Genomic DNA, 24096 nt, shown 5'->3' with positions numbered 1-24096 from the left:
GAAAGTTATTAAGTAAGTAAATAAGTTACTAAGTTAATTATAGAAAGCTATTAAGTAAAAAATGCCATTTTCTAAGTGTTGCACTAATTGCCTTTTTGAAGTATATATATATATTCTTTTCTATATTTTTAAATGAAAGTATTGGGCATAAAAAAGACTTTTGAGCCCTTATTGTGTATCATAATAGAAGACTTGGGCAGCCTGGTTTGGAAATATTAAGATGTTATGTGTATGTGGGTTGCTATATGATTGACCACTATAATGTAATGATTCACAAAGTAATTTTAAGACATAATGTACGTGAAGGCACATTATAGATTAGGCATTAACTTTTCACGTATCTATCTTGTAAACCATGTATGAATGTTAGTCTTACTGCTTTAGAATTCCACCATGAACTAATTAACTAGTGCTATTTTACGATCCCCGTAATCCCTCAAGGTAATGCTGTTGCACAAATACACGTGCAAAATTGTAAATGTGCTTTCAACTTGTCAAACTGTGTCTGTTAAATATTGGAAACATGTTGTAATTCAAAGGTAATTTTAGTAGAATTAGTAGACTCACATTTTAGAAAATATCCTCCTGTTAATTTTCATGAAAATACCTTTATGTCCTGGCCCAAAATAATTTTTTTTCTTAAACTAACCCTAGCAGAAGATGGGGAAGCAGGGTTTACAGTAGAGAGTCTAACCATGGCCTTGCTGTGCCTGCCTGGAGACTAACATAGTACTAATGAACTGCACATACACTCTTCTCAATTCATGCGTTCAGTGGTTTATTTCCCGATAAAAATAGGTTTTATTGTATCTACAGTGAACTCGTAAATTGGCTCCTGATATATTTTAAGCTGAGTTATAATTTGCTTGAGAAAGAATAATTTATTGTTATGAATCTCACCGTATCTAGTTGGGAGACCTATGCCTTCATATATAGAAAAGATATATGTGTTTTAAAAAAGAATGTATGTGTGATTATTCCCAGTGTATGTTTGAGTTGGTGATCTGTTTGTGAACATCTGTGGAATTGTATTTTCAAAGTTATGTTCATGTATATTTCAGGAAGATTTCCTAGATCTAACAGTAGCAGTCAAAAATGTATCAGGTTTGGAAGACGCACTCTGGAACATGTATGTAGAGGAGGAAGTTTTTGACTGTGACAACTTATACCACTGTGGAAACTGTGGCAGGCTGGTTAAAGCCGCAAAGGTAAACATAGACCCCTGCCTCTTCTGCGGGTGTGCGTACAGTGCTTGGAGCAGGGACGTCTGTCGAGTGAAGTCACCGTGTATGAGACGCACATGAAGCTTTTAATCAGTAATAAGGATTGAAAAGACATTTCCTTACACTGTATATGTATTTGTATTTTAATTTTTTTATAGTGTTTTTTAAGCTTTCAACCTCACAGTTCACTCAACTTCTTTCTCTCCCAGGAAAAATTTATTTGTAGCTCAGTGTTTCATAAATAAACCTTTTTTTTTCCCTTTGGAAGTTACTGTTATGAAGAAGGCAATATATTTTTATATCTGCCAACTAGGAAGCTTGTTGAGCTTTCAGTTTTTTGGTCTGCCACTATGAAAACAGCTTTATTTTTTGCATATGCAGTTATTGTACAATATTGATATATATGTTGATAGGTATCTTCCTTGATGCTAACAAATCTAATGTGGCCTTTCCTTCTCCCCCCATTGAAAGTGCCTAACTTGACAGGACTTGACAGAGTACATCAGGGTTTTTCTTCATACAACAAAGCAAAATATAGAAGAAAAAGAAAACAAGATTTAAGCAACTGATTTATTTTGCAACGTGGCATCAACTCAGCTGCTATTATTATCTGTAGTAGGAACTCTTAACAGCTTGTGGATGGTATGACAGGCTGTTCATTAACTCCGTAACCTTGAACTCAGTTGAACCAGTGGTTATTGAGCCCTGACTTAAAGAACTACCACAAAAGATTTATCTTTGCAGTTATTCTGTTAAGACAGAGTGATAGCACCATTCCTAGAGCTGACAATATTGAATTTTCCAACAAAGAAAATGAGGGTTGATTTAGACAGCACACGGTATTGATTTGGATCCTGGAGATTGTAGGTGAAAATGTGATAAAAACAATAAACTCCATGCCTGTAGCTTTCACAGGGGGATCTGAAACCAGGATTTGAAAACAATTTTATATTGTTTAATATTTATTTCCATCTAGCCTTTGCCCTTTTATAAACCCAAAGAGAAAGGCTTGTTTTTTACTTACTTATTTTGTATTTCCTCGTTGGTGTTACAACTACAACCTAATAAAATAAATATAAAATTAAGAGGATGGAGCATCATGGAAAGACAAATACATGCTTAGTTTTGGTTGAACTTAATTTGCACAATGGTAAAATAAGAACCTTTTGCCAAACAAAAATAATTCTTGCATGCACCTTTTATGTCATTGGTTTAATTCATTTTCAGTGAAAACTTTTTGATCTTGGTATTTTTAAAGTTGCCTTCTAGTTGCATTGGATTTATTGTATTCTAAGGTTAGGCTTGGTTGTGTTACCTAAATTAATGCATATTTTCTTGTTCTGGGCAGTCTTTCTTTTCTGCCACATTATAGTTGAGTTACTCACTTTTTTTAGATGCATTTTTTTTTTGAGCTAGTGTGAAAATCTGCCATGTTGTTAGATTGCTGCTTTTTCATTTAATTTCTTTTTCACCCACTAGATTTGTAGAATTGCTGTCTGAGGGATGTTAGATATTTATGGTTAATTTTATATATGGGGAAGGATTTTTTTTTTTGCCCCCCTCACATTGCCATTAATAAAGGATTTGGGAAAAGCTCGTGCCTTTAAAATAAAAAGCAGCTCAATATAGTGTTTTGTTTTAAAGCAAGGCATTAAAATAAAAAATATTTTACTATCTGCCTTTAAGGACAGTAACTAGAAAACCCCAGTCAATGAATCTCAGTATTTGGGAAGTTAAGAGTCCTTTTGAAAGTCTCATGAAAGCTGTGGATCTTCTCCCCAGAAAAATACACACAAATACACATAATATTTTCATGTAATTTAAAGGATTCAGATCCACTGAAACAGTCCCTAGGTCGAAGGTGAAAGAGCTCCAGCTCTTCAGTAAAGAAGAGCTGTGTAAAGTCGAGATAGTGACCAAGGGGGAAGGTGAAAGGTCAGGGCTTGGGCAGGAAAGAAGTGCTCTTTGGGAGGAAGCACTCTCATCAGGTAGATTTAATTTTATTTAGGATAGCAACATTAAAACATACAAGTGCTCTGTAAATTTTTAGGTGTAAGCATAAGTGAGCGATGTCAACTTTTAGCACCATAAAATAGATGAGTTTATGTCAAGAGTTGTATTGAATCCACAATGATTAGTTTATGTGACTTAAGGACATATTTATCTTAAAACTGTGTCATAGGTTGCCTTTTTATACCTTATGAAGTGTTATTCTTTTATATAATTCAGCTTTTAAAATGTACATTTTTTTTTCTTTTGACAGTCGGCCAAATTACGTAAGCTGCCTCCCTTCCTTACAATTTCATTATTAAGATTTAATTTTGATTTTGTGAAGTGTGAACGATACAAGGAAACAAGCTGTTACACATTCCCTCTCCGGATCAATCTCAAGCCTTTTTGTGAACAGGTTTGAACTATTCTGTTTTGAAAGTCTTTCTTTTCCCCTCTAAAGGGGAATCTTATGTTGACCTGATTTGCAGTTTGCTTCGTGCAGTCCCTCAGCCTTGGCACTGTTAAAATTTGTGTGCTCAGTTGCTCAGTCGTGTCCAACTCTTTGTGGTCCCCTGTCAGGCTCCTCTGTCCGTGGAGTTTGCCAGGCAAGAACACTGGAGTGGGTTGCCATGCCCTCCAGGGGTCCTCATCCAGGGATCCAGCCAGCGTCTCTTACGTCTCCTGCATTGGCAGCTGGAGTCTTTACCACTGCACCACCTGGGCAGCCCCCATTAACGTTTAGAGTTGCATAATTCTCTGTTGTGGTGGGATGTGGCATGTATTTTAGGATGTTAAGCAACATCCCTGGCCTCTGCCTAGTAGATGACAGTAGCATCTCCCGCTTCTGTGCCCAGAAGTGACAAAAACGTCTTCAGACTTTGCCTAATGTCTGTGTCTCCTGAGGAGAGGAAAGGTGGGTAAAATTGCTCCTGGTTCAGAACCACTAGTTTATTACAGTCCTTTTTAATTTCCAGGTATGGATTTATTTCTAGGTGTTTTTTTTTTCCCCTTAACTCTCCTTGAAAAATCTTTGAAATGAAAGTTTAAGAATAGAATTAGAAAAGACCCTGCAATAGGAAAAATTAACATTCAGTAGGATGTTCCTATTTGGATCTAGTTTACTTTAGATGCAAAAATGAATTACACATTTAGAAAGCGAATGAGACATTGGAATGTCACTAGTGTAGAATTTGTAATCCTTGAGACATGGGGGAAAAAAAAGTTTAAAAACAAATTAATTACATTATCAGCCTTCTTTATAAGCTGTTTAAAAATGTTTTCTGTGCCATTGCTATGCATGCCAAGATCAGAGTGATGAGACTGATGCATTTCTTGTTAAAAACCATTCTTTATATGTTTGAGACCAGAACATTAATTAGCCAGCTATAGAATTTCTGTGTATCAAAGTAATCTTTTTCTAAATGGTTTTAAATTCGGGTGGACCTTCCTCAGCCTAGTTACTGAGCTTTTGGGTTTTATAATTATACTAATTTCCATTGAAAGGTTCTAATGTCTTGGCTCTGAGCCTGTTACCAGCATACACAGAATAAACAGGTTTTCCAGGGTGCTTTTCCCTGCTCCTATTTGCTGCCTGAAAAAAAAAGTGCATTTTGAAATAATTGAGTTATTTCTCCCTGTCTCAGTTTTATTGAGAAATAATTGACCCACATCACTTGTATAAGTTTAAGGTGTACAGAATGATGGCTTGGTTTACATACAATATGAAACAATTACCTCAGTATGTTTAGTTAACTTCCATTATCTCATATAGAAAAATTTTTGTCCTTTTGTAAAAAGTAGTTTGTTACATGATTTTAACATGTTGAAATAACAAAACTGAAAAAAGCAAGACATTGAGCATCTAAGAAATTCACAATAATTTTGCTTTTTGTTTTCTGTATTAATGAAAATCGTTATCATCTCTGTTTACATCTCTCTTGGTTTTTGCCTGAACCAGACATTTGAAAAATGACATTTAAAAAATGCTGCTCACTTAAAAAGTATAATTTAAGAAAATAAGTTCCTTAAATAATTGACACTTCCCAAGTAGCATCACATATGCCAAGTATCTTTTAACCTAAAGTAGGTTTTGTTTTTTAATGCCCATGTAGGTGTTCATACCTGAAGTAGGAAATGGCAACCCACTGCAGTATTCTTGCCTGGAAAATTCCATGGACAGACAAGCCTGGTGGGCTACAGTCCATGTGGTCACACAGTCAGACACAACTGAGCATGCACACACAGGTGTTCATAATTATACAGTTATAGAACACATTGCTTGTAGAAAAGATTGATCACAGATTTGATAACTCAAGAAAGAACTTTTCATTCCACTAAACTGCCTCTAAACAAAACCAGCTAGTATTCATAATTGCCAGATTCCTGTTTTATGCAGAGGACTGAAGTGTCTGGAGGGGTAACGCATAGTAGATATAGCTCTGACTTTGAGGCACGTAACAGTCTTGTTAAAATATATTCAGCTGCTAAAGAACTCCTTTATAAACCAGTGTAATAGGTTTAATACGAGACGATTTTCTCTTGCTAAAATGCTCTCTCACTCACTGATAGGGTAATATGTCTTGTGTTATAATGTGGACTTCCATGATTTTAGCCAAAGTACATAAAAATAGCATCTTGATTGAATATGTTTTTATGTTTAACTCAGGCAGAATTTGGTTGGTGTAGTATGACTGGTATTTTCAGTCTAAGAATTACAAATTTCAAAATTTAAAACTGGCTATTCAAATTTATGTTAATTTACCCTAAATAATAATAATAATAACCAGTGATGTTTCTTACTGATTTTAATAATTGAAATTCTTCTTTCCCTTTTCATTATATATATCTTTGTCTTATGTAAACTATAACAATGTTTATGTTCTTTCTTGTAGAGTGAATTAGATGACTTGGAATATATGTATGACCTCTTCTCAGTTATTATACACAAAGGTGGTTGCTATGGAGGACATTATCACGTGTATATTAAAGATGTCGATCATTTGGGAAACTGGCAGTTTCAAGTAAGTGTAGAAATTAGTTTAAGAGTATCTTTGCAACTGTTTTCTAGCCTTATTATTTTGGTGAGGCTATTTTTTGGTCATTTCTTATATGTTCACTCTGTGGAAAACTCTTAAAGGCATTAAAAGTGTATACAGATAGAAGTTTAAATTTTTTAAACACCTCCTATTTGCTCTTCACCTAGGTTCTCCAGTTGTTAACATTTTGCCACATTTCTGCAAGCCCATCCTCTGTATACAAACACACACACACACACACACACACAGAGTTAACATCATTATTAATGCTGAACCACTTGAAGTTTCATGGGCCTCTTTACCCCTAAATTCCTCAGTGTTTATCTCCAGAGAACCAGGACATTCTCTTACATAAGCGTAGATCAAAATCAACTTTAATACTGATACAATACTATTTATTATCTAATATGTATTTTATATTCAGATTTAACCTGTTTCATCCAAATCCTTTATAGCATTTTCTTCCCACTGTAGTGTCAAGTCCAGGAACATACATTATATTTAGTTAACATATCTTGAAAAGTGAAAGTGTTAGATGCTCGGTCATGTCCGACTCTTTGCAACCCCATGGACTGTAACCTGCCAGACTCCTCTGTCCATGGAATTTTCCAGGCAAGAATACTGGAGTGGGTTGCCATTTCCTACTCCAGTGGATCTTCCCAACCCAGGGATCGAACGCTGTGTCTCTTTTTTTTTTTTTCTTAACTGGAGTGAGTTGCCATTTCCTTCTCCAGAGGATCTTTGCAACCCAGGGAACGAACCTGGGTCTCCCACATTGTGGGCGGACGCTTTACCATCTGAGCCGCCAGGGAAGCCCCAAACGCTGTATCTCTTGCATCTCCTGCATTAGCAGGCAGGTTCTTTACCATCTGAGCCACCAGGGAAGCCCTTCAGTCTCCTTTAATCAATAACCATTCCTCAGCTTTCTTTGTCTTTCATGGCACCAAACAAAAATGATCCTTCTATATTGTCTTCTTTGTGTTTTACAAATGAGGCTTCAGTCTTCCGGAAATGCTATGCTGTGAATGGCATAATGTTTATTCTGTCTGGGAACCCAGTTTCCCAGTACCGCTTATTTAATATTCCTTTCTTTCCCCACCAATCTACAATGCTAGTTCTGTTATATTAGTTGTTATTTTTATTTAAGTCCATTTTGGGGCTCTGTTTTTGTTGTTGTTCTTGTTTTCCTGTTCCTAGGCAAATGCTGCACTATTAATTTCTGTAGCTGTATTAGCAAGTCTTGTTATCTGGTAGGGCAAGTCTCTCTGTGTGTTGTTATTCTTCAGGAGTGTTTTGGTTTTTATGGTTTTCTGAACATTTCTAGAGTCACCTTGTCAATATTCTCACACATATATGCACATAAAAGTAGTAGGATTTTGAATCGACATGTGTAAATAAGATATATCTTTTTGGTTTTTAGAGCCTCTTTAGTGTCATCTAAAAAAAGTTTTATAATTTTCTCTAGAAAATAAAGCACTCATCGGGAATCCAGTTCCAGTTATTTGCAGTGGAAAAAATTGTAATATATTACATGCTAGCCCCAAACTCTCAACCAGTTTCCTAAAATGTAACTAAAACACCAGTATGTAAGTTCTAACCCATCATGTTAGGATGTGGCATGCTTCAGACATGCCTTCCTGGTTGTCAAACAGTTAATACTGTGATGAATGAATAATTGCTCCACTTGAGGTAACACAGCTTCTCCGAGTGCTGTGCATGCATGTGTGCGTGCTTAGTCGTGTCCGACTCTTTGCAACCCCATAGACTAGCCAGGCTCCTCTGTCTGTGGAATTTTTCTGGCAAGAATCCTGGAATGGGCTGCAATATCCTCTTCCAGGGATCTTCTTGACCCAGCGATTAAACCTGGGTCTCCTGCATCTCCTGCATTGGCAGGTGGATTCTTTACCACTGAGCCACCTGGGAAGCCCTCTGAGTGCCAGCAGTATTGAAAAATGCCGTGTTCCCTTTGCTGGCATTCACTTTGCTTTTCAGAACATCTCCCTGTGTTTCTGATGCTCTGTCGGTTGTATGTAGAGTGTACTGAAAGATACTTGTGCTTTGTAAAGTTTGGATATTTAAAGTCTGACTGTTCTATTGGGAAAGTATTGACCAGGGAGATGTTCTATGGTACTGTGTCTATTCTGTGTAGTTTTTGGACTGCTTGTGGCTGGTATATTGAAATACAGTTATCTTGTTAGTACATTGACTTTATAATCAACCATCTTGCTTTTGGAAAAAAGAGTTTTGTTTCACTCTTTACTATCCTTAACCTCCCATTTCTTTTATTTCTAGAACTGGTTTATCCAGTTTGGGGTCTAGGAAGCCATACACGCATCTCTCGAATGCTTGTGCCTATTTGCCAAGACACTAGCTCACTGGGCACATTTCAGTCAGATAAGAGTGACGCACGTCTTACCTCCTCTGTCTAGTTCTGCCCTCCATGTTCTACCGTTAGTTGCTGATTCTTAACCTGTTACCTTTCTTCATACTGCTGTCTTCCAGGCCCCATGAAAAGTGAATCTTACTCTCCAAGCAGCTGTTCTCCCCCATCACCTCCCCACTTTCAAACAATTACATTAACTTTATTTCATTCTCTTTAAAAGATGAAGTTGAACCTTTTATTAGATCTTTACAGAAGCTTGTGAACAGGTTTTATAAATGGTTATTTTGTAGTTCTTTTTTTTTTTCTCTTTGCCTAGTCTACTGTAGTTCCTGGTTTTTTCCTTCCATTTATGCTTCTGTGGCGGAGAAGGCAATGGCACCCCACTCCAGTACTCTTCCCTGGAAAATCCCATGGATAAAGGAGCCTGGTAGGCTGCAGTCCATGGGGTCGCTAAGAGTCGGACACGACTGAGCGACTTCACTGTCACGCATTGGAGAAGGAAATGGCAGCCCACTCCAGTGTTCTTGCCTGGAGAATCCCAGGGACAGGGGAGCCTGGTGGGCGGCCGTCTCTGGGGTCACACAGAGTCGGACACGACTGAAGCGACTTAGCAGCAGCAGCATGCTTCTGTGGTAGCCTTTGTTTCCAATGTCGCCCTGTCTCTCTTCAGCCTTAGAAAGTGCTCCTGCCTTCCATGCAGTTCTGCTTCTGCCTCAGGGCTGTGTCTCTGCTGTCCTCCATGCTGGCCACAGGCCCTCCTCAGTCTTGCTCAGCCAGTGTCAGATTTTAGGCACTTCTCTAGTGGGCGGGATTTATCCTCAGTCTTTTGATGCATAAAGTATTTATTTCCAGTTTCGTTTTTCAAGTTTATCATTGACATCATGCACAGAGGTAAGCTTCACGCTGTGCAGTGAGGTAGCTCAAAAGGAATGATTCTTCCATATCTTCCTTTCGAGTTGTTCTCCCTTGGATATCTCTACAATTCTGTGTTCATTTCTTTGGAAAGGATAGCAGCATCAAGCTCTTCTCTCAGTTCCATTATATGACTCAAAAGGGCAGGCAGGCATGCTTTCACTTGATTTGGCTCTCTGCACTGCTTCTCTGGTCTGAAGCTCTGGTACTTTAGCAGGGTCTTCCTGAAACTTAAAGAACAATCAGAAGATTGCTTTCTGTCTCTGCCTGTATATTTCCATATTCATGACTTCTGTGAAACATCACATTTATCTTTTATTATTATTATTATTCCACTCTTTAAGAATCACTAGCTTTTCATCTAGAGCTTTATGGTGTTCAAATAATGATGCATGCTTTAAGAGTTCCAGCTTCAGTAGGTATACCTGCTGGACACTGCTTGTCTGTTTACTACCATTATCCTGAGAGATCTCTTATGCCTAGAGACAAAGGACTCCAAATACTGTAAACACAGGCAGGTATTGTTTTTTCTGCTTTCAGTTTGGTGACTTCTTCTTCCCTTGCAAGTTTCCCTGCTAGGTGCCATCTGCAAGGAACACCTTTAAATGACCTGACTCACATAATGTTCCTTGGGTGAAAGCCAACATTTTAGTCTCTCTCAGCCCAGTTAGAAGATGAGCTCTTCCCTCTTGCATGGAGGTCATTAACTATTCAGAATGTGACCCTAGATCTTGCTATGAAGAGGAGCCTGACTTATGCCTTCCAAAGTGGGGGGCTTTTGTTTCATTGATGGTTGATATCACTTTGAACATTTGAGGATGTGAGACAAAGGAGGCTTTTCAGTAACTCTCAGGAGTCAGCCCCGGGACTGGTGCTTGTAGGACCCGCCTGTCCTCACAAGACCAAGGTTGGACACTGGCAGAAAGCAGGAGGACTCGGCCCAGGCCACATGCCCCCGCACCAGTGTCACGTCCTGGGCGATGCCAGCCTACCTCTCCCCTCCTGCCATTTTTAAATCTCTTGTTTCTTAGCCATGAATGTCTTTGCATGCTAAGTCACTTCAGTTGTGTCCAACTCTGTGCAACCCCATGGACTGTAGCCCGCCAAGCTCCTCTGTCCATGGGATTCTCCAGGCAAGAATACTGGAGGGGGTTGCCATTTCCTTCTCCAAGGGGTCTTCCCAACCCAGGAATCGAACCCATGTCTCTTATGTCTCCTACATTGGCAGGCGGTTTCTTTACCACTAGGGCCACCTGGGAAACCCGTGAATGCCTTTAAACATGTTAAACACACTGTTTTTTTATTCTCTACCTGAAAATTGCAGTATCTGAAGACCGTGGGTCTTTGGATATCTGCTGACTTTGTTTCCTCATGATTTTGTTATTTTAGACTGTAGACTTGGTTGGCTATTTGTTTTTTAAGAATACAAATAGGAGGTCATTAACTATTGACCTCCTATTTGTATTTTTAAGAATACAAATAGGTTTAGGAGTGATTGGAAGCCTGAGTTAAAAGTACCCTCCATGAAAAATGTGTGTCTGGCTCTACCACATGCCTGTGGTCACCTGCAAGCTTTAACACCTTGAAGATAAGATCTGTGTCTTAGAGCCATGCAGCTAGTATGAATTTGGGCCACGAACTCACATGAGGACCTGTCTGTGACTATAGGTTTTTAGAGGGAGTGTATTTCCACCTTCATCTAGTAGCAAGGTGAAAGCAAACAAGTTTCTCATTGTCCTTTGTTGACGAGGGGGGTTTAGCATAGCCCTTTCAGGTTTCTAGCTTTTTGCTGGGATCTATTTGTGTGGCATAATAAAAATATATACATTTGATCTTTGTCCTGGATTCCTGGCTTAGAGCTCCTTGAGAGTTCCCCAGTGATAAGGTTGTCTTGTCTTGTTCATAATGATCCCCTTTCAACCATACCTGAGTTTATGCTAATGAAGTTACCTGCAGGGTGAGGGTTGGTCACCAGAGGGACCAATCACATGGTTAGAGGGTTAGAACCTTCAGCCCCTTCCCCTGACCAGGGAGGGACCAGGGGCTGGAGATTGAGTTTGGTGGTGTGTGCTCATTGCTGGAGTCATGTCTGACTCTTTGCGATCCCATGTACAGCAGCCTGACAGGCTCCTCTGACCATGGGATTTCCCAGGCAAGAATACAGGATGCATGCCCTCCTCCAGGAGGGAGGAGGGACCCAGGGATCGAACTCATGTCTCCTGTGTTGCAAGCAGATTCTTTCACCCCTGAGCCACCGGGGACCAATGATGGGTCACCAAAGGCCAATGATTCAATCATTCGTGCCTGCATAATGAAAGTTAAAACTCTGAAAGAAGGGGACTAAGGGAGTGTCCCAGAGAAGGCAATGGCAGCCCACTCCAGTGTTCTTGCCTGGAGAATCCCAGGGACGGGGGGCCTGGTGGGCTGCTGTCTGTGGGGTCACACAGAGTCAGACACGACTGAAGTGACTTAGCAAGCAAGCAAGCAAGGGAGTGTCCAGGTTGGGGACCACTGTGCTAGAAGCTTTATTCACCTTGCAATCCCAATTTATAGAAATGCTAGAGAGATAGGTGGTTTGTCCAGGCTTATTCAACCACAGTTGAAATTCAAAGCCAAACTGCCTGATTCCAAAGCACATACAAATTAGTATGATATTTTTATCATCATTTCTTCATCTTGAAACCTCCGAGGCACAAGCATTCCTGTTTTGCTAATTACTAAGAGATTAGTGATAGAAACTTTTTTTATTGTTTTCCTTCTTTAGGAGGACAAAAGTAAACCAGATGTGAATTTGGAAGATATTCAGAATAAAGAGGAGATTGATGATCCATTGATGATTCTAAAAGCAATCTTATTACAGGTAGAAAGAGTATATGTTTGTGTTTATGTATATATCAGCTATATGATTTAGTTTGTAGAAATGATAGATATTGTTACTATTCATAGTCTTTTGGGGGGAAATTATCTGTCTATTGAAAAAAATTTTTATTAGAGGCTTTCTGATTATAAAAGAAACACTTATGAATGGTAGAAATTTTGAGGGAAAAAATTGAAAGTATATAAAGGAAATAATTTTAAACCAAATGTCTGGTGACTTTTAACACTATGATATATATTCTTTGCATTTTATTTCCTTTGTGTTTGTATAGATATGTTAGGATTGGGTTACAAGATTTCTTTGGATATTATTATTGTTGTTATTGTTACTTTAAATAGAATTGGGATATATTGTATATACTTCTTTGGAATTTACCGTTTTCCCATATTATCCTTTTAATGTCTTTAGGACCTGAAGTTATGTCCCCTTTTTCATTCCCAGTACTGACAATACCTCAAGTGTATGACTTTTAATCTTTATCTTGTACCCTGTTGTAAAGATGGTAGTCTCTTTTTATTTATTCATTCATTCTTAATGAACATTTTTTTCTCAGTTTCTTTCTAGAGACCTAGGCTGAATATTGGTCTATGGCTTCTGTATTAGTCTGCTAGTTCAGTTCAGTCCCTCAGTCTTGTCCGACTCTTTGCGACTCCATGAATCGCAGCACGCCAGGCCTCCCTGTCCATCACCAACTCCCAGAGTTCACTCAAACTCATGTCCATCGAGCCGGTGATGCCATCCAGCCACCTCATCCTCGGTCGTCCCCTTCTCCTCCTGTCCCCAATCCCTCCCAGCATCAGGGTCTTTTCCAATGAGTCAACTCTTCGCATGAAGTGGCCAAAGTATTGGAGTTTCAGCTTTAGCATCAGTCCTTCTAATGAACACCCAGGACTGATCTCCTTTAGGAATGACTGGTTGGATGTCCTTGCAGTCCAAGGAACTCTCAAAGAGTCTTCTCCAACACCACAGTTCAAAAGCATCAATTCTTCAGTGCTCAGCTTTCTTCACAGTCCAACTCTCACATCCAAACGTGACCACTGGAAATACCATAGCCTTGACTAGACGAACCTTTGTTGGCAAAGTAATGTGACGTAATAAAATCCCACAGATGGGTGTCTTAATTAACAGAAATCTGCTTTCTCATAGTTCTCAGGCTGGAAGTCCAGATCAAGGTGTCTGCAGATTTGGTTTCTTCTGAGGCTTCTCTGTTTGGCTCTTGCTGTGTCCTCAGATGGCCTTTTCTGTGTTCATGTGCATCCCTGGTGTCTCTGTGTGTCCAAATTTCCTTTCTTATAAGGATGCTTGATTGGATAAGGGCCCACCCTTAAAGGCCTCATTTTAACTTAGTCATTTCTTTAACTGCTCTATCCAAATATAATCAGTTAAAATTTTGAAAGTTAGGAATTCAACATATGAATTTTTGTGGTAAGGGGACAGATTTCAGCTCAAAATAGTCACTTCTTACCCCCTTTTAGAAGTTGTTTGTAATTCAGAACATTCAGAAGAGACCAGTAGTTTTTTTTGCATGAAAATATTTCTTCTAAAAATCCCACATAATATCAGAAATTTATCAGATCTCTAAATACACTTTGGGTATTGCTCTTGAAATGTTTAAACGTTACCACATAGAAAGGCAAAATTCAAGTTTTCTAAACTTAGGCTTAATCTATTTTAAAACACTTTTGATTTTTAAATAATTTTGGTTAATCCACCTACTTGTTTGGTGTTACAGGCTCATTTATAAATTCTGTTGGTCCCTTGAACTCATAAGCATTGCACTTAAATCTTACCACATTTTCTTAAATGACTTTTCTTTCTTTCCTAAGGAGGAGAGTAATCTAATTCCTGTTGATCAGCTGGGCCAGAAACTCTTGAAGAAAATAGGAATATCTTGGAATAAGAAGTACCGAAAACAGTATGGACCACTGCGAAAGGTATTCGTGACATCCTTCTAGAAAGTTCCATTCCCAAGAAATTTTACTGTGATCTTGGCAACATGAATTTCTTTGCAGAAGAAAATTTAAATTAGGTAGAAATATAATTAGTATTTTTCTTAATGGTTAAAAATCAGTTAAATGACAGTAATTTATCATAGAATCAAGAATTAAGAAAGAGAAGAATAGAGAATGTGCTTTTAATCACAACAACAAAAAATGTCACCAAGTTCATAATTCTTTTTTTTAATTAATTTTAATTGGAGGATAATTACTTTACAGTATTGTAGTGGTTTTTGCCATACATCAACATGAATCAGCCATGGATACACATGTGTCCCCTATCCTAAACCCCTCTCCCCTGTCTCTCCCCATTCCATCCCTCTGGGTTGTTCCAGAGCACCAGCTTTGAGTGCCCTGCTTTAAGCATTGAACTTGCACAGGTCATCTCTCTTACATGTGGTAATATACATATTTCAATGCTGTTCTCTCAAATCATCCCACCCTCACCTTCTCCCACAGAGTCCAAAAGTCTGTTCTTCACATCTGTGTCTATTTTGCTGCCTTGCATAGATCATCTTTACGGTCTTTCTAAATTCCATATATATGCATTAATGTACAGTATTCGTGTTTCTCTTTCTGACTTACTTCACTCTGTATAATAGGCTCCAGTTTCATCCACCTCATTAGAACTGACTCAAATGTGTTCCTTTTTGTAGCTGAGTAATACTCCATTGTATATATGCAAAGTACATATTCTGAGGCTTATCATCTTATAGAAATGTCTTCTGGCATTCATCCACATTTCACTTGATCTTTCTTTGACACACAGTTCTATTAAACTTGGCAGTCTGGTTTCCTCGACTGTAAGATGAGCAAAAGCTGGTAATACCAGAATTGAGACAAAAACTTGACTGAAAACAAGCAAAGCAACAAAACACTTAGTAAACATTTGGAGCTATTTCTTGTAGAAGCAAGGTGCTTACGTGTTTCTGTCCGTGTTTAAGTTCATCTTTTCATTAGACCGAAGTTCATAAATGAAGTTATTTACCCTGACTTCCCTGGTGGCTCAGATGGTAAAGCGTCTGTCTACAATGTGGGAGACCCGGGTTTGATCCCTGGGTTGGGAAGATCCTCTGGAGAAGGAAATGGTGATCCACTCCAGGACTATTGCCTGGAAAATCCCATGGACAGAGGAGCCTGGTAGTCTACAGCCCATGGAGTCGCAAAGAGTCGGACACGACTGAGCGACTTCACTTCACTTCACTTCACTTCACCCTGAGTTCATGGACAGTCTTAGGTTTTCAATCAAAACAATTGGATCAGTGTTTCAGTATTTTACTATTAAGTATGTTATCAGCTGTGAAGGGGCTTTATTGTTTTGTTTTCAAATAAAAATATTCTTCATAAGTTTGAGGAAGTTAGCTGTTACTCATAGTTGACTGGTAGTTTTATCTCTTTTTTTCTTTGAAGTTAATTTGTGCTTTTATTTGCCAATATAACTTAACTACAGTGGCTTGCAAACTTTTTTGACCTAAAAAATACATTTTACATCACAGTCCAGTAAACACATATGTATAGAACATGTATACTTATCTGTATAACAAGTTTAATGAGCAGTTTTATAACAAAATTAATAAGAAGGTACAGAAGTTTCCCATATTCCCCTTCCCCACAACATGCATAGATGTTATCAACATCATTCATCAGGGTGGTTGGTTGGTTAGCTTGTTTTTCCTAAACCAAGGATGAACTCTAATGATGTGTTATAATCACCAAAGTCCACAGTTCATCTTAGGATTCATTCTAATGAAGTAAGTAGTACTACATTCTGTGGGTTTAGAAAAAAAAGTATAATGACATATATCCATGGTTATAATGTCATACAAAGTATTTCCACTGCACTAAAAAATTGTATTCTGTGTATTCATCTCCCCTTACTTCCAGACTCCTAACAACCACTAATCTTTTTATTGTATCCATAGTTTTGCCTTTGCCAGAATGGCATAAATAGTTGAAATCTCTCTTTCTTTCAAAGCCTTTATATTTCTATGACCACTCGTGACCCACGCATTCATAGGCTGAACAGACTCTAAGTAGCAAACTTGCCCACTAAGTCTGCAGCTTTCTTTCCAATATTGAACCTTGTCCCACTGGTCCTGCCCAACAGCCACATGAAGTGCAGAGGACACGTAGAGAGTATTTGGTCATAGGAAGGCCACAAGTTTTATGCCCCTTGTCACAGTGATCCCAGATTCCTTTTGGGTGTGTTATAAGCAGCTGATAGTTGTATCTTGAATAGAGGTTGGAGTTTATCAAATGCTGTTTGTTTACATTTATTGATGTGACCACATGGCTCTTTTCTTTTCCTCTGTTAATGTAGTGAATTCTGTAGACTTTTTTCAATGTTAAAGCAAATCTTACATTTCTGGGATAAATCACATTTGATCATGACATAGTTTTATGTATTTCTGTTGTTTATGTTGAGTTTCCCTTGCAGCTCAGTCAGTAAAGAGTCTGCCTGCAAGGCAGGAGACCCGGGTTCAATTCCTGGGTCAGGAAGATCTCCTGGAGAAGGAAATGGCAAATGTTTGGCTCATGTTTTAAGATTTTGTGCCTATGTTTATGAGAGACATGAGTCTTTAACTTCCTTTTTTGTAGTGTCTTTGTCAGATTTTATTATCAGAGTTAGGGAGGACTCAAAACAGGGAAATTCTCACTTTTTTATATTCTTGGAAAGAATTTTCTTGAGGTAGATTATTATGTCTTTCTTAAATGTTTGATAAAGCTAGTTAGACCTGAAGTGTTTTTATGGGAAGCTTTTTATATTCTAGTTTTAATTTGTTTGTAGAGCTACTTACATTTTTGTTACTTCTTGGATTGTCTTAGAAAATTATATTTTTAAAAGAATTTGTCCTTTTATATATGGTGTCAAATTTATTGGCATGGAGTTGTTCAGAATATCTCATATTATCTTTTTTAGTGTCTGTAGGACCTAAAGTTCTTCATTTTCACTCCTGAAATTAGTAATTTGTGTTTGCTCACTTTTTTCATAAATCTTTCTTTAGGGCTTATCAAATTCTGATAAAACAGCTTCTCAAAAAACAACTTTTACCTTTATTTTCTACTCATCTGTTTTCAACTTCATTGATTTCTGTTTTTAGTTATTTCCTCCCTTTCACCTCTGGGATTTAATTTAATCATCCTTTTCTAGCTTCTTGGGTGGGTATCTCAGTTGTTTTTTAAAACATGCTTTTAAATCATAATTTCCTTCTTAGCACTAGTTTGTGCTCCATCGCCTAATCGTATCCAACTTTTTGTTACCCATGGACTAGCCCATCCTGCCGGGCTCCTCCATTTGTGGGATTCTCCGGGCAAGAATGCTGGAGTGTGTAACCACTGCCTTCTCCAGAGGGTCTTCCTGACCCAGGAATTGAATCTAGGTCTCCTGCATTGCAGGTGGATTCTTTACCATCTGAGTCATGGTCCCTGCCTTCAAATCTACTTTGTTTGGTATTATTACCTACTTTGCACCAAGCTTTCTAATGCAAGTGTGTCTGTTGTAAACAGTATGAAGTTGGTTTTTGTTGATTTTGGAAAATTGTGATTTTTAAGGAGCTTAACCTCTTAAAGTGTCAAATTTGTTGGCATAAAGTTGTTTGAAATACTACCATATTATCCTTTTAATATCTGTAGGATCTATAAGACCCTATTTCATTTCTGATATTGGTCATTTGTGTTTTTTAGATTTCTTTTTCATCAGTCTTGCTAGGGGTTTATCAAGGTTATTAACCTTTTCAAAGAAACAGCTTTGCATTTGTTTTTCTCTTTTGTTCATCTGTTTTCTAACAAATAATAGAGTTTGATAGTCCCCCTTTTAATTAGAATATTCAGTCCATTTATTTTTAGTGTATTAATTTGTATAGTTGAGTTGAATTCATCATCTAACCATTTGATTTTTATTTGCCTCCTTTATTCTTTGTTCCTTTTTTTTTCTTTCTTGCCTTTTGAATTAATCAAGTAATTTTTAATGTTTTATTTTTGTCTCCTCTGTTGACTTTTTGGCTGTAGTTCTTTAATTTTTTTACTGTAGGGATTGCACTATACATAAGTTAGTATTGTAATTTACAGACCAATAGTGAAACACTTCATGTACCATATAAGAGGCTTACAGTAGTATAATTCCATTTTCCTACTCATCCTTTTCTGCTGTTGTCTTGTATCTTACCGTTATTTGTAAATGCACCATGTGTTTGTATGTATGTGTTTCCTTTAAACATTTAAATGACTTTTAAATAAATTAATGAAAAAAAAGCATGTTTTATTTTACCCATTCTGGTGTTTATTGTTCCTTCTTGCATGTCCAAGTTTATATCTAATATCCTTTCCCTTCAGCCTAGAGATCTTCCTTTAGTGTTTTTCCGGGCATCTAGAACCACGGGCAAAAGTATTCTCACTTTTTGTTTGTCTGATATTTTTATTTTGCTTTCATTTTTTTAAATGGCATTCTTGCTGGGTGTAAAATTTTAGGTTAATAGCTTCTATTTGGGTTTTTTTTGGCACTTTAAAATGTCATTTTATTATGTTCTGGCTTCCTTTATTTTGGCTGAGAAGTCAGTGTCACTTAAATGTAACATGTCTTTTTTTCTGTTTATTTTTAAAATCATCTCTTTATCTTTGGTCTTTAGCAGTTTAACAATAATGTGTCTTGGTATGGCATTCTTTATGTTTATTTGCTTTGTATCTGCTAAGTTTTTTTATATCTCAGGTTTGAAATCTTTCTTCAGTTTTGGCCATTATATTTTCAATTTATTTTTCTACTCTATTATCTCTCTCTTCTTCAAAACGTACAGTTACATATATATTGGACTGTTCAGTATTTCCTCAATGGTCGTAGATATTCTCGTAGGGTTTTGTTGGCAGAGGGGGCGGGGGTGGTGGTGGTGGTGTTTTCCCCCTTGGCTCCAATTTGGGTCATTTCCATTGACCTGTCTTCTGCTATATCCAGTCTTCTGTCAAGCCCAGCCAGTGAATTTTTTTGTTTCAGTTATTATCTTATTCAGCTGTAGATTTTTCACTTAGGTCTTATTTAAAATGCCCGTTTCTTTGCTGTAATTCCACACTTGAACCTACTCTGTACATCCTTTGCTATAAATTTATATATTTCAATAACTTTACTATTATAACATCTGGATTATTTCTGGGTCTATATTCACTTTTTTGTCTCTTGTGAATTGACTGTCTTATCTCTTTGTTATGAATCACATTGTCCTGTTTCTTTGCATGCCATATACTCTTATATTGCTTGTTGGACATTGTGGAAGATGTGTTTTAGAGGCTGTGGAGTATAAGAGTTTTTCATTATAATCTAACAGACCCTTAAGTAACTTTGAATCACCTTGATCCTGTGGAAGCTTCATTTGGGGCTTTGGTAGGGTGGATCTGTTGTAGTTTAGCTGACAGTCCTAGGGAGTAGCTGTTAGTCCTGGGGCCTGTATGGTCCTCCCTCTTAAGGCAGAGGTTAGCAAGCATGGGCAGGCTAGGGATTGCTGCCCTATTTTGTACAGCCCCCAGTTAAGAACTGTCTTTACATTTTCAAACGGTTATGCTTAAAAAGGTGCTCAGGTTTGCCTCTTAGCCCACAAAGCCTAAACTATTACTGTCTAGCCCTTTACAGAAAAGTTTACTAATCCCTGACCTAAGACGGGACCCTTCTAGAATCTCAGTGGAAAGCCTGAGGTGTTTGTCGAATGCCTCAGACTTGGCAGGACTTCAGCTCCATGCTCTTCCTGTCCAGCAGCAGGGGCCAAAATCTCTGCTCATATCTTGGATCTCCCAGCTGTTGCTTTCCGCTCGGTTCCTTGGGTCTCAGACTGTACATGTGCCATTCAAAAGTCAGCTAAGGATGGGAGTAGGTTTTGATATAGGGTTACTTCTGGAATTTTCTCTTTCACTCTCCTGCCTCTCTGGCATTCTCCTGAGTCCCGTAAGACTCCTGCCCTTCACTTGAACTCTCTTTCTATCGTTCTGTGCAGCAGACTAGAAAGTGGCGGGTCCGTGCGGAGCTCACCCAGCTCGTTTCCTTTTTTGAAGGGTTATGACTCCCCCACCTCCACTTTGTCTGCTGTTGGTTACTCTTCAAACAGTTGTTTTCTTTATTTTGCTTAAAGTTTATGACTTTTAATCAGTGGGGTTACTCTAATAATAAAATTCTCTGCCATTACTGGGACCAGACTACACTGAAGTTTGAAGTTTAAAAGAGTTAATCTTCAACTGTCGAACAAAGAGAAAAATTGCTATATGGAAAGTATTCATTACTGACACCATCTGTTGTATATAGTGTTAACATATTACCTCTGGGCCATCTGTTTGATCAGAGAGTATGCATCATTACAGATTCTTCCTTTCCAAGAGAAAAATGAGAAAACCACCTTTCTGTGTTGTTCGATGAGCTAAGAAAATGTTCCATATGCCCCCAAGTGATTTTCTGTGTGAAGTAGTTTGTGCTGAGACAAAAGGAAGAGATACAGGCCATGTAGAAATTAGGGTGGAAAGATGGGGTAGGCTGGGGAAGAAATTTTTTTTTCTTCCTAATCCTTTAGCTGGAGGAATTCGAGCATCTTTGAGATTATGACTTAACCTTTCAATGTTTTGGTTTCTTGAGCTAGCCTGTCAGCTTCCAGGAAAGACAATACTTAATTTAATTCATGTAAGCTTGTAATTATGACTATATCCCATACTTTTGTAAGGATTATCTTCTATGATGCTTCATTGTGTAATTTCCTTTGTTTTGTGCTTTGTTTGGATTGCTTTAAACATTTTGAAAGTGTTTATGTAATCTGTTTCAGTAAAGACTTTTTAAAACAGCATTAAAACAGTTATTGAGATATAATTAAAACATGTTTAAGATTGTGTCATCACAGGGCATGTGCTGAGAGGCTAGGGCCCAGGGGTAGGAATGTCCAAAAAAACCCAAAACACTAAAAAAGATTGTGTCATGGCAGCTTTCTCCCTGGATATAGCTATTAGACTGTTCAACAGAAAGCACTCTGGTTTTTATTAAATGTTTTGTTATGGCCCAAATGAAATTTTTTTCCCTCTTAACTGGCCAGGCCAAAAAGTTGACATACACAGAAAGGAAACATTTTTTAATCATGTCAATGAAAATTTTTTTTGTTAACCTAATGTTTGTTTTTTGTTTCTGTACAGTTTTTGCAGCTTCATTCTCAGATATTTCTGCTCAGTTCAGATGAAAGTACAGTTCGTCTATTGAAGGACTCTTCTCTCCAGGTTGAGTCTGATATCCAAAGAAATGATCAACGACTTTCCAAGACACTTACTTCAGAACCCTTAAAGTTAAATGATGGGCCCTCCCGTCCCCACTGGTTTGATATAGATGATTCCAGAGTCCAGCCAATCAAGGAAAAGGATATTGAACAGCAATTTCAAGGAAAAGAAAGTGCCTACATGCTGTTTTATCGGAAATCCCAGTTACAGAGACCCCCTGAAGGTATGGCAAGATAAATGTCCCTTTTTGTTTAAGTTGATGACTATAGAAGATAAATATTGAGTGCTATTTGAAGTTTTGCCCTTTTAGAAGAAGGTTTACTCTTGGAATATTTAAAATATTTTCAAGTTAACTAGAACTATACCAGAAAGTCAACATTTTGTCATTTTAAAAAGATGATATATTTCTGGTTTTTTTCACCGGATAATAATATGAGGCCATAGTTAGATTTTCACAATGGCATTTCCTTGGATCTCATCATGTTTTCTTGTTGTGTGGGCAGAGCAGACGCAGTTGTTCTCCATTCAGGCTTGTCTCTGCAGTTCGAGCATGTGTTGTCATTGGGTTGCAATTGGCCTTGGTCTTATTTTCATGTGTTCCCTTTTATTTTCTTTTTTCCTTTTCCTCAAGGTAATAAGTCTTTAAGCAGTTGAAGTATCTCTGAAGCCCTCTTTGCTGAATCTTCTAAGAGAACTGATACCATGGTCGAGGTTAAACACTGAGATCCACAATGATAAATTTTTGAGCTTAAGCTGCTAACATTAATTAGTCTGTAAGACTGTTTTTAAATCACTTCCCAGAATTTATGCAAAAGTGAAAAATCCTAACTAGGAAAGCTGTTTAGATTGAAACGTATCTATGATTACAGATGAGGATACTGTTCTTGGACAATGAGAATAGTGATCATTTTTATAAAGAATAAAAATAAAGTAGTTACTGATTTGCAATGAATCAAAGGAAATTAACTCTCTGGACCTGAAACAGTAACAATTATGTAATGGTTCTATTGACCAGAAAGGTTTTTTCCCCTGAGGGGAAAAAAATATGGTAATCGTTCTGATAAAAAATATTGAAGAAAAATTGAATTCACAATTGTAGAAATATATATCAGTTTTTTTCAGATGACATATTGTTTTTTTCACTGAATTGAACTTCAGTGTACATAATTAGAATATGTACTAAGTGACAGTTTTCCAGTTAGCTTCAGTTCAGTTCAGTTCAGTTGCTCAGTCGTGTCTGACTTGCAGCACGCCAGGCTTCCCTGTCCATCACCAACTCCCAGAGTTCACTCAAACTCATGTCCATCGAGTCGGTGATTCCATCCAGCCATCTCATCCTCTGTTGTCCCGTTCTCCTCCTGCCCCCAGTCCCTCCCAGCATCAGAGTCTTTTCCAATGAGTCAACTCTTCTCATGAGGTGGCCAAAGTATTGGAGTTTCAGCTTTAGCATCAGTCTTTCCAATGAACACCCAGAACTGATTTCCTTTAGGTTGGACTGGTTGGATGTCCTTGCAGTCCACGGGACTCTCAAAGAGTCTTCTCCAACACCACAGTTCAAAAGCATCAATTCTTTGGTGCTCAGCTTTCTTCATAGTCCAACTCTGACATCCATACATGACCACTGGAAAAACCATAGCCTTGACTAGACGGACCTTTGAGGACAAAGTAATGTCTCTGCTTTTGAATATGTTTTTAGAATTTAAATAAAGGTGTAGCCAAAGTCTTGATGGTTTTTTAGGGGGTTAAAGGGATGGAACTTGGCAAAATGATTCTAAAATTCACCTCAAAAGATAATGAAAACTGAAGAGAGAATGCTAAAGGAAAATTTGCTCTATCAGTGTAAATAATGCTGTAGTAATTAAGACAGTGTAGCACTAATGCAGAGGTAGACAGATCATTGAGCAATAAGCCCAGAAGCTGATCTAAGTATTTTTAGGATTTTAATCCATAAAAAGGTAGCCTTTCAGATAAATAGGGGGAAAATGAATTACTCTGTAAATACAACTGGGAAGTTGGTTAGTTGCTAATCACTTGAATTAACAGTTAGTACAAGTGATTATATTTATCCCTTTCATGAAATTATACTTCCTTTAATGTTTATGTAAAAAAGAAGCCTTAAAATGTATAAAATGTAGATATTTTTCTGATCTTAAGATAGAAAAGACCTTTCTTAGCTTGAAAGCAACCAAAAAAATGAAGGAAAAGTGATGCAAACCTTAACTGTCTATGAGTGTTAGTCACTTAGTTGTGACTAACACTTGTGACACTTCGTGACCCCTTGGACTATAGCCTGCCAGACTCCTCTGGCCATGGAATTCTTCAGGCAAGAATACTGGAGTGGGTAACCATTCCCTTCTCCAGGGGATCTTCCCAACCTAGGGACTGAACCTGGCCTCCTGAGTTGCAGGCACTCTTTACCACCTGAGCTGCCAGGGAAGCCCACATTAGCCCT

At 37.8% G+C, this 24096-nt stretch overlaps 1 protein-coding gene and 1 pseudogene across 5 annotated transcripts in view; one reads left to right on the top strand and one right to left on the bottom strand.

Moving 5' to 3' along the window:
- USP40 (ubiquitin specific peptidase 40) overlaps positions 1-24096 on the top strand; it is an 83175-nt gene that overhangs the window by 9269 nt on the left and 49810 nt on the right. For all 5 annotated transcript variants that reach the window (XR_008199154.1, XR_008199155.1, XM_052638188.1 and 2 more), the window contains 6 exons: positions 1062-1208; positions 3487-3630; positions 6107-6235; positions 12310-12405; positions 14250-14357; positions 21567-21867. Coding sequence is in view for 3 of the 5 variants with exons in the window: in XM_052638188.1 (XP_052494148.1) it covers positions 1062-1208; positions 3487-3630; positions 6107-6235; positions 12310-12405; positions 14250-14357; positions 21567-21867 (925 nt within the window). In the remaining 2 variants the exon portion in view is untranslated. The remainder of the gene's footprint in view (positions 1-1061; positions 1209-3486; positions 3631-6106; positions 6236-12309; positions 12406-14249; positions 14358-21566; positions 21868-24096) is intronic.
- LOC128045891 (uncharacterized) lies at positions 16548-16714 on the bottom strand (annotated as a pseudogene).

Source organism: Budorcas taxicolor, chromosome 3 (genome assembly GCF_023091745.1).
Source record: "Budorcas taxicolor isolate Tak-1 chromosome 3, Takin1.1, whole genome shotgun sequence".
NCBI classification, from domain to species: Eukaryota; Metazoa; Chordata; class Mammalia; order Artiodactyla; family Bovidae; genus Budorcas; species Budorcas taxicolor.
Note: the sequence above shows the minus strand (reverse complement) of the source record. Positions and strands in the feature narration are given on the sequence as shown.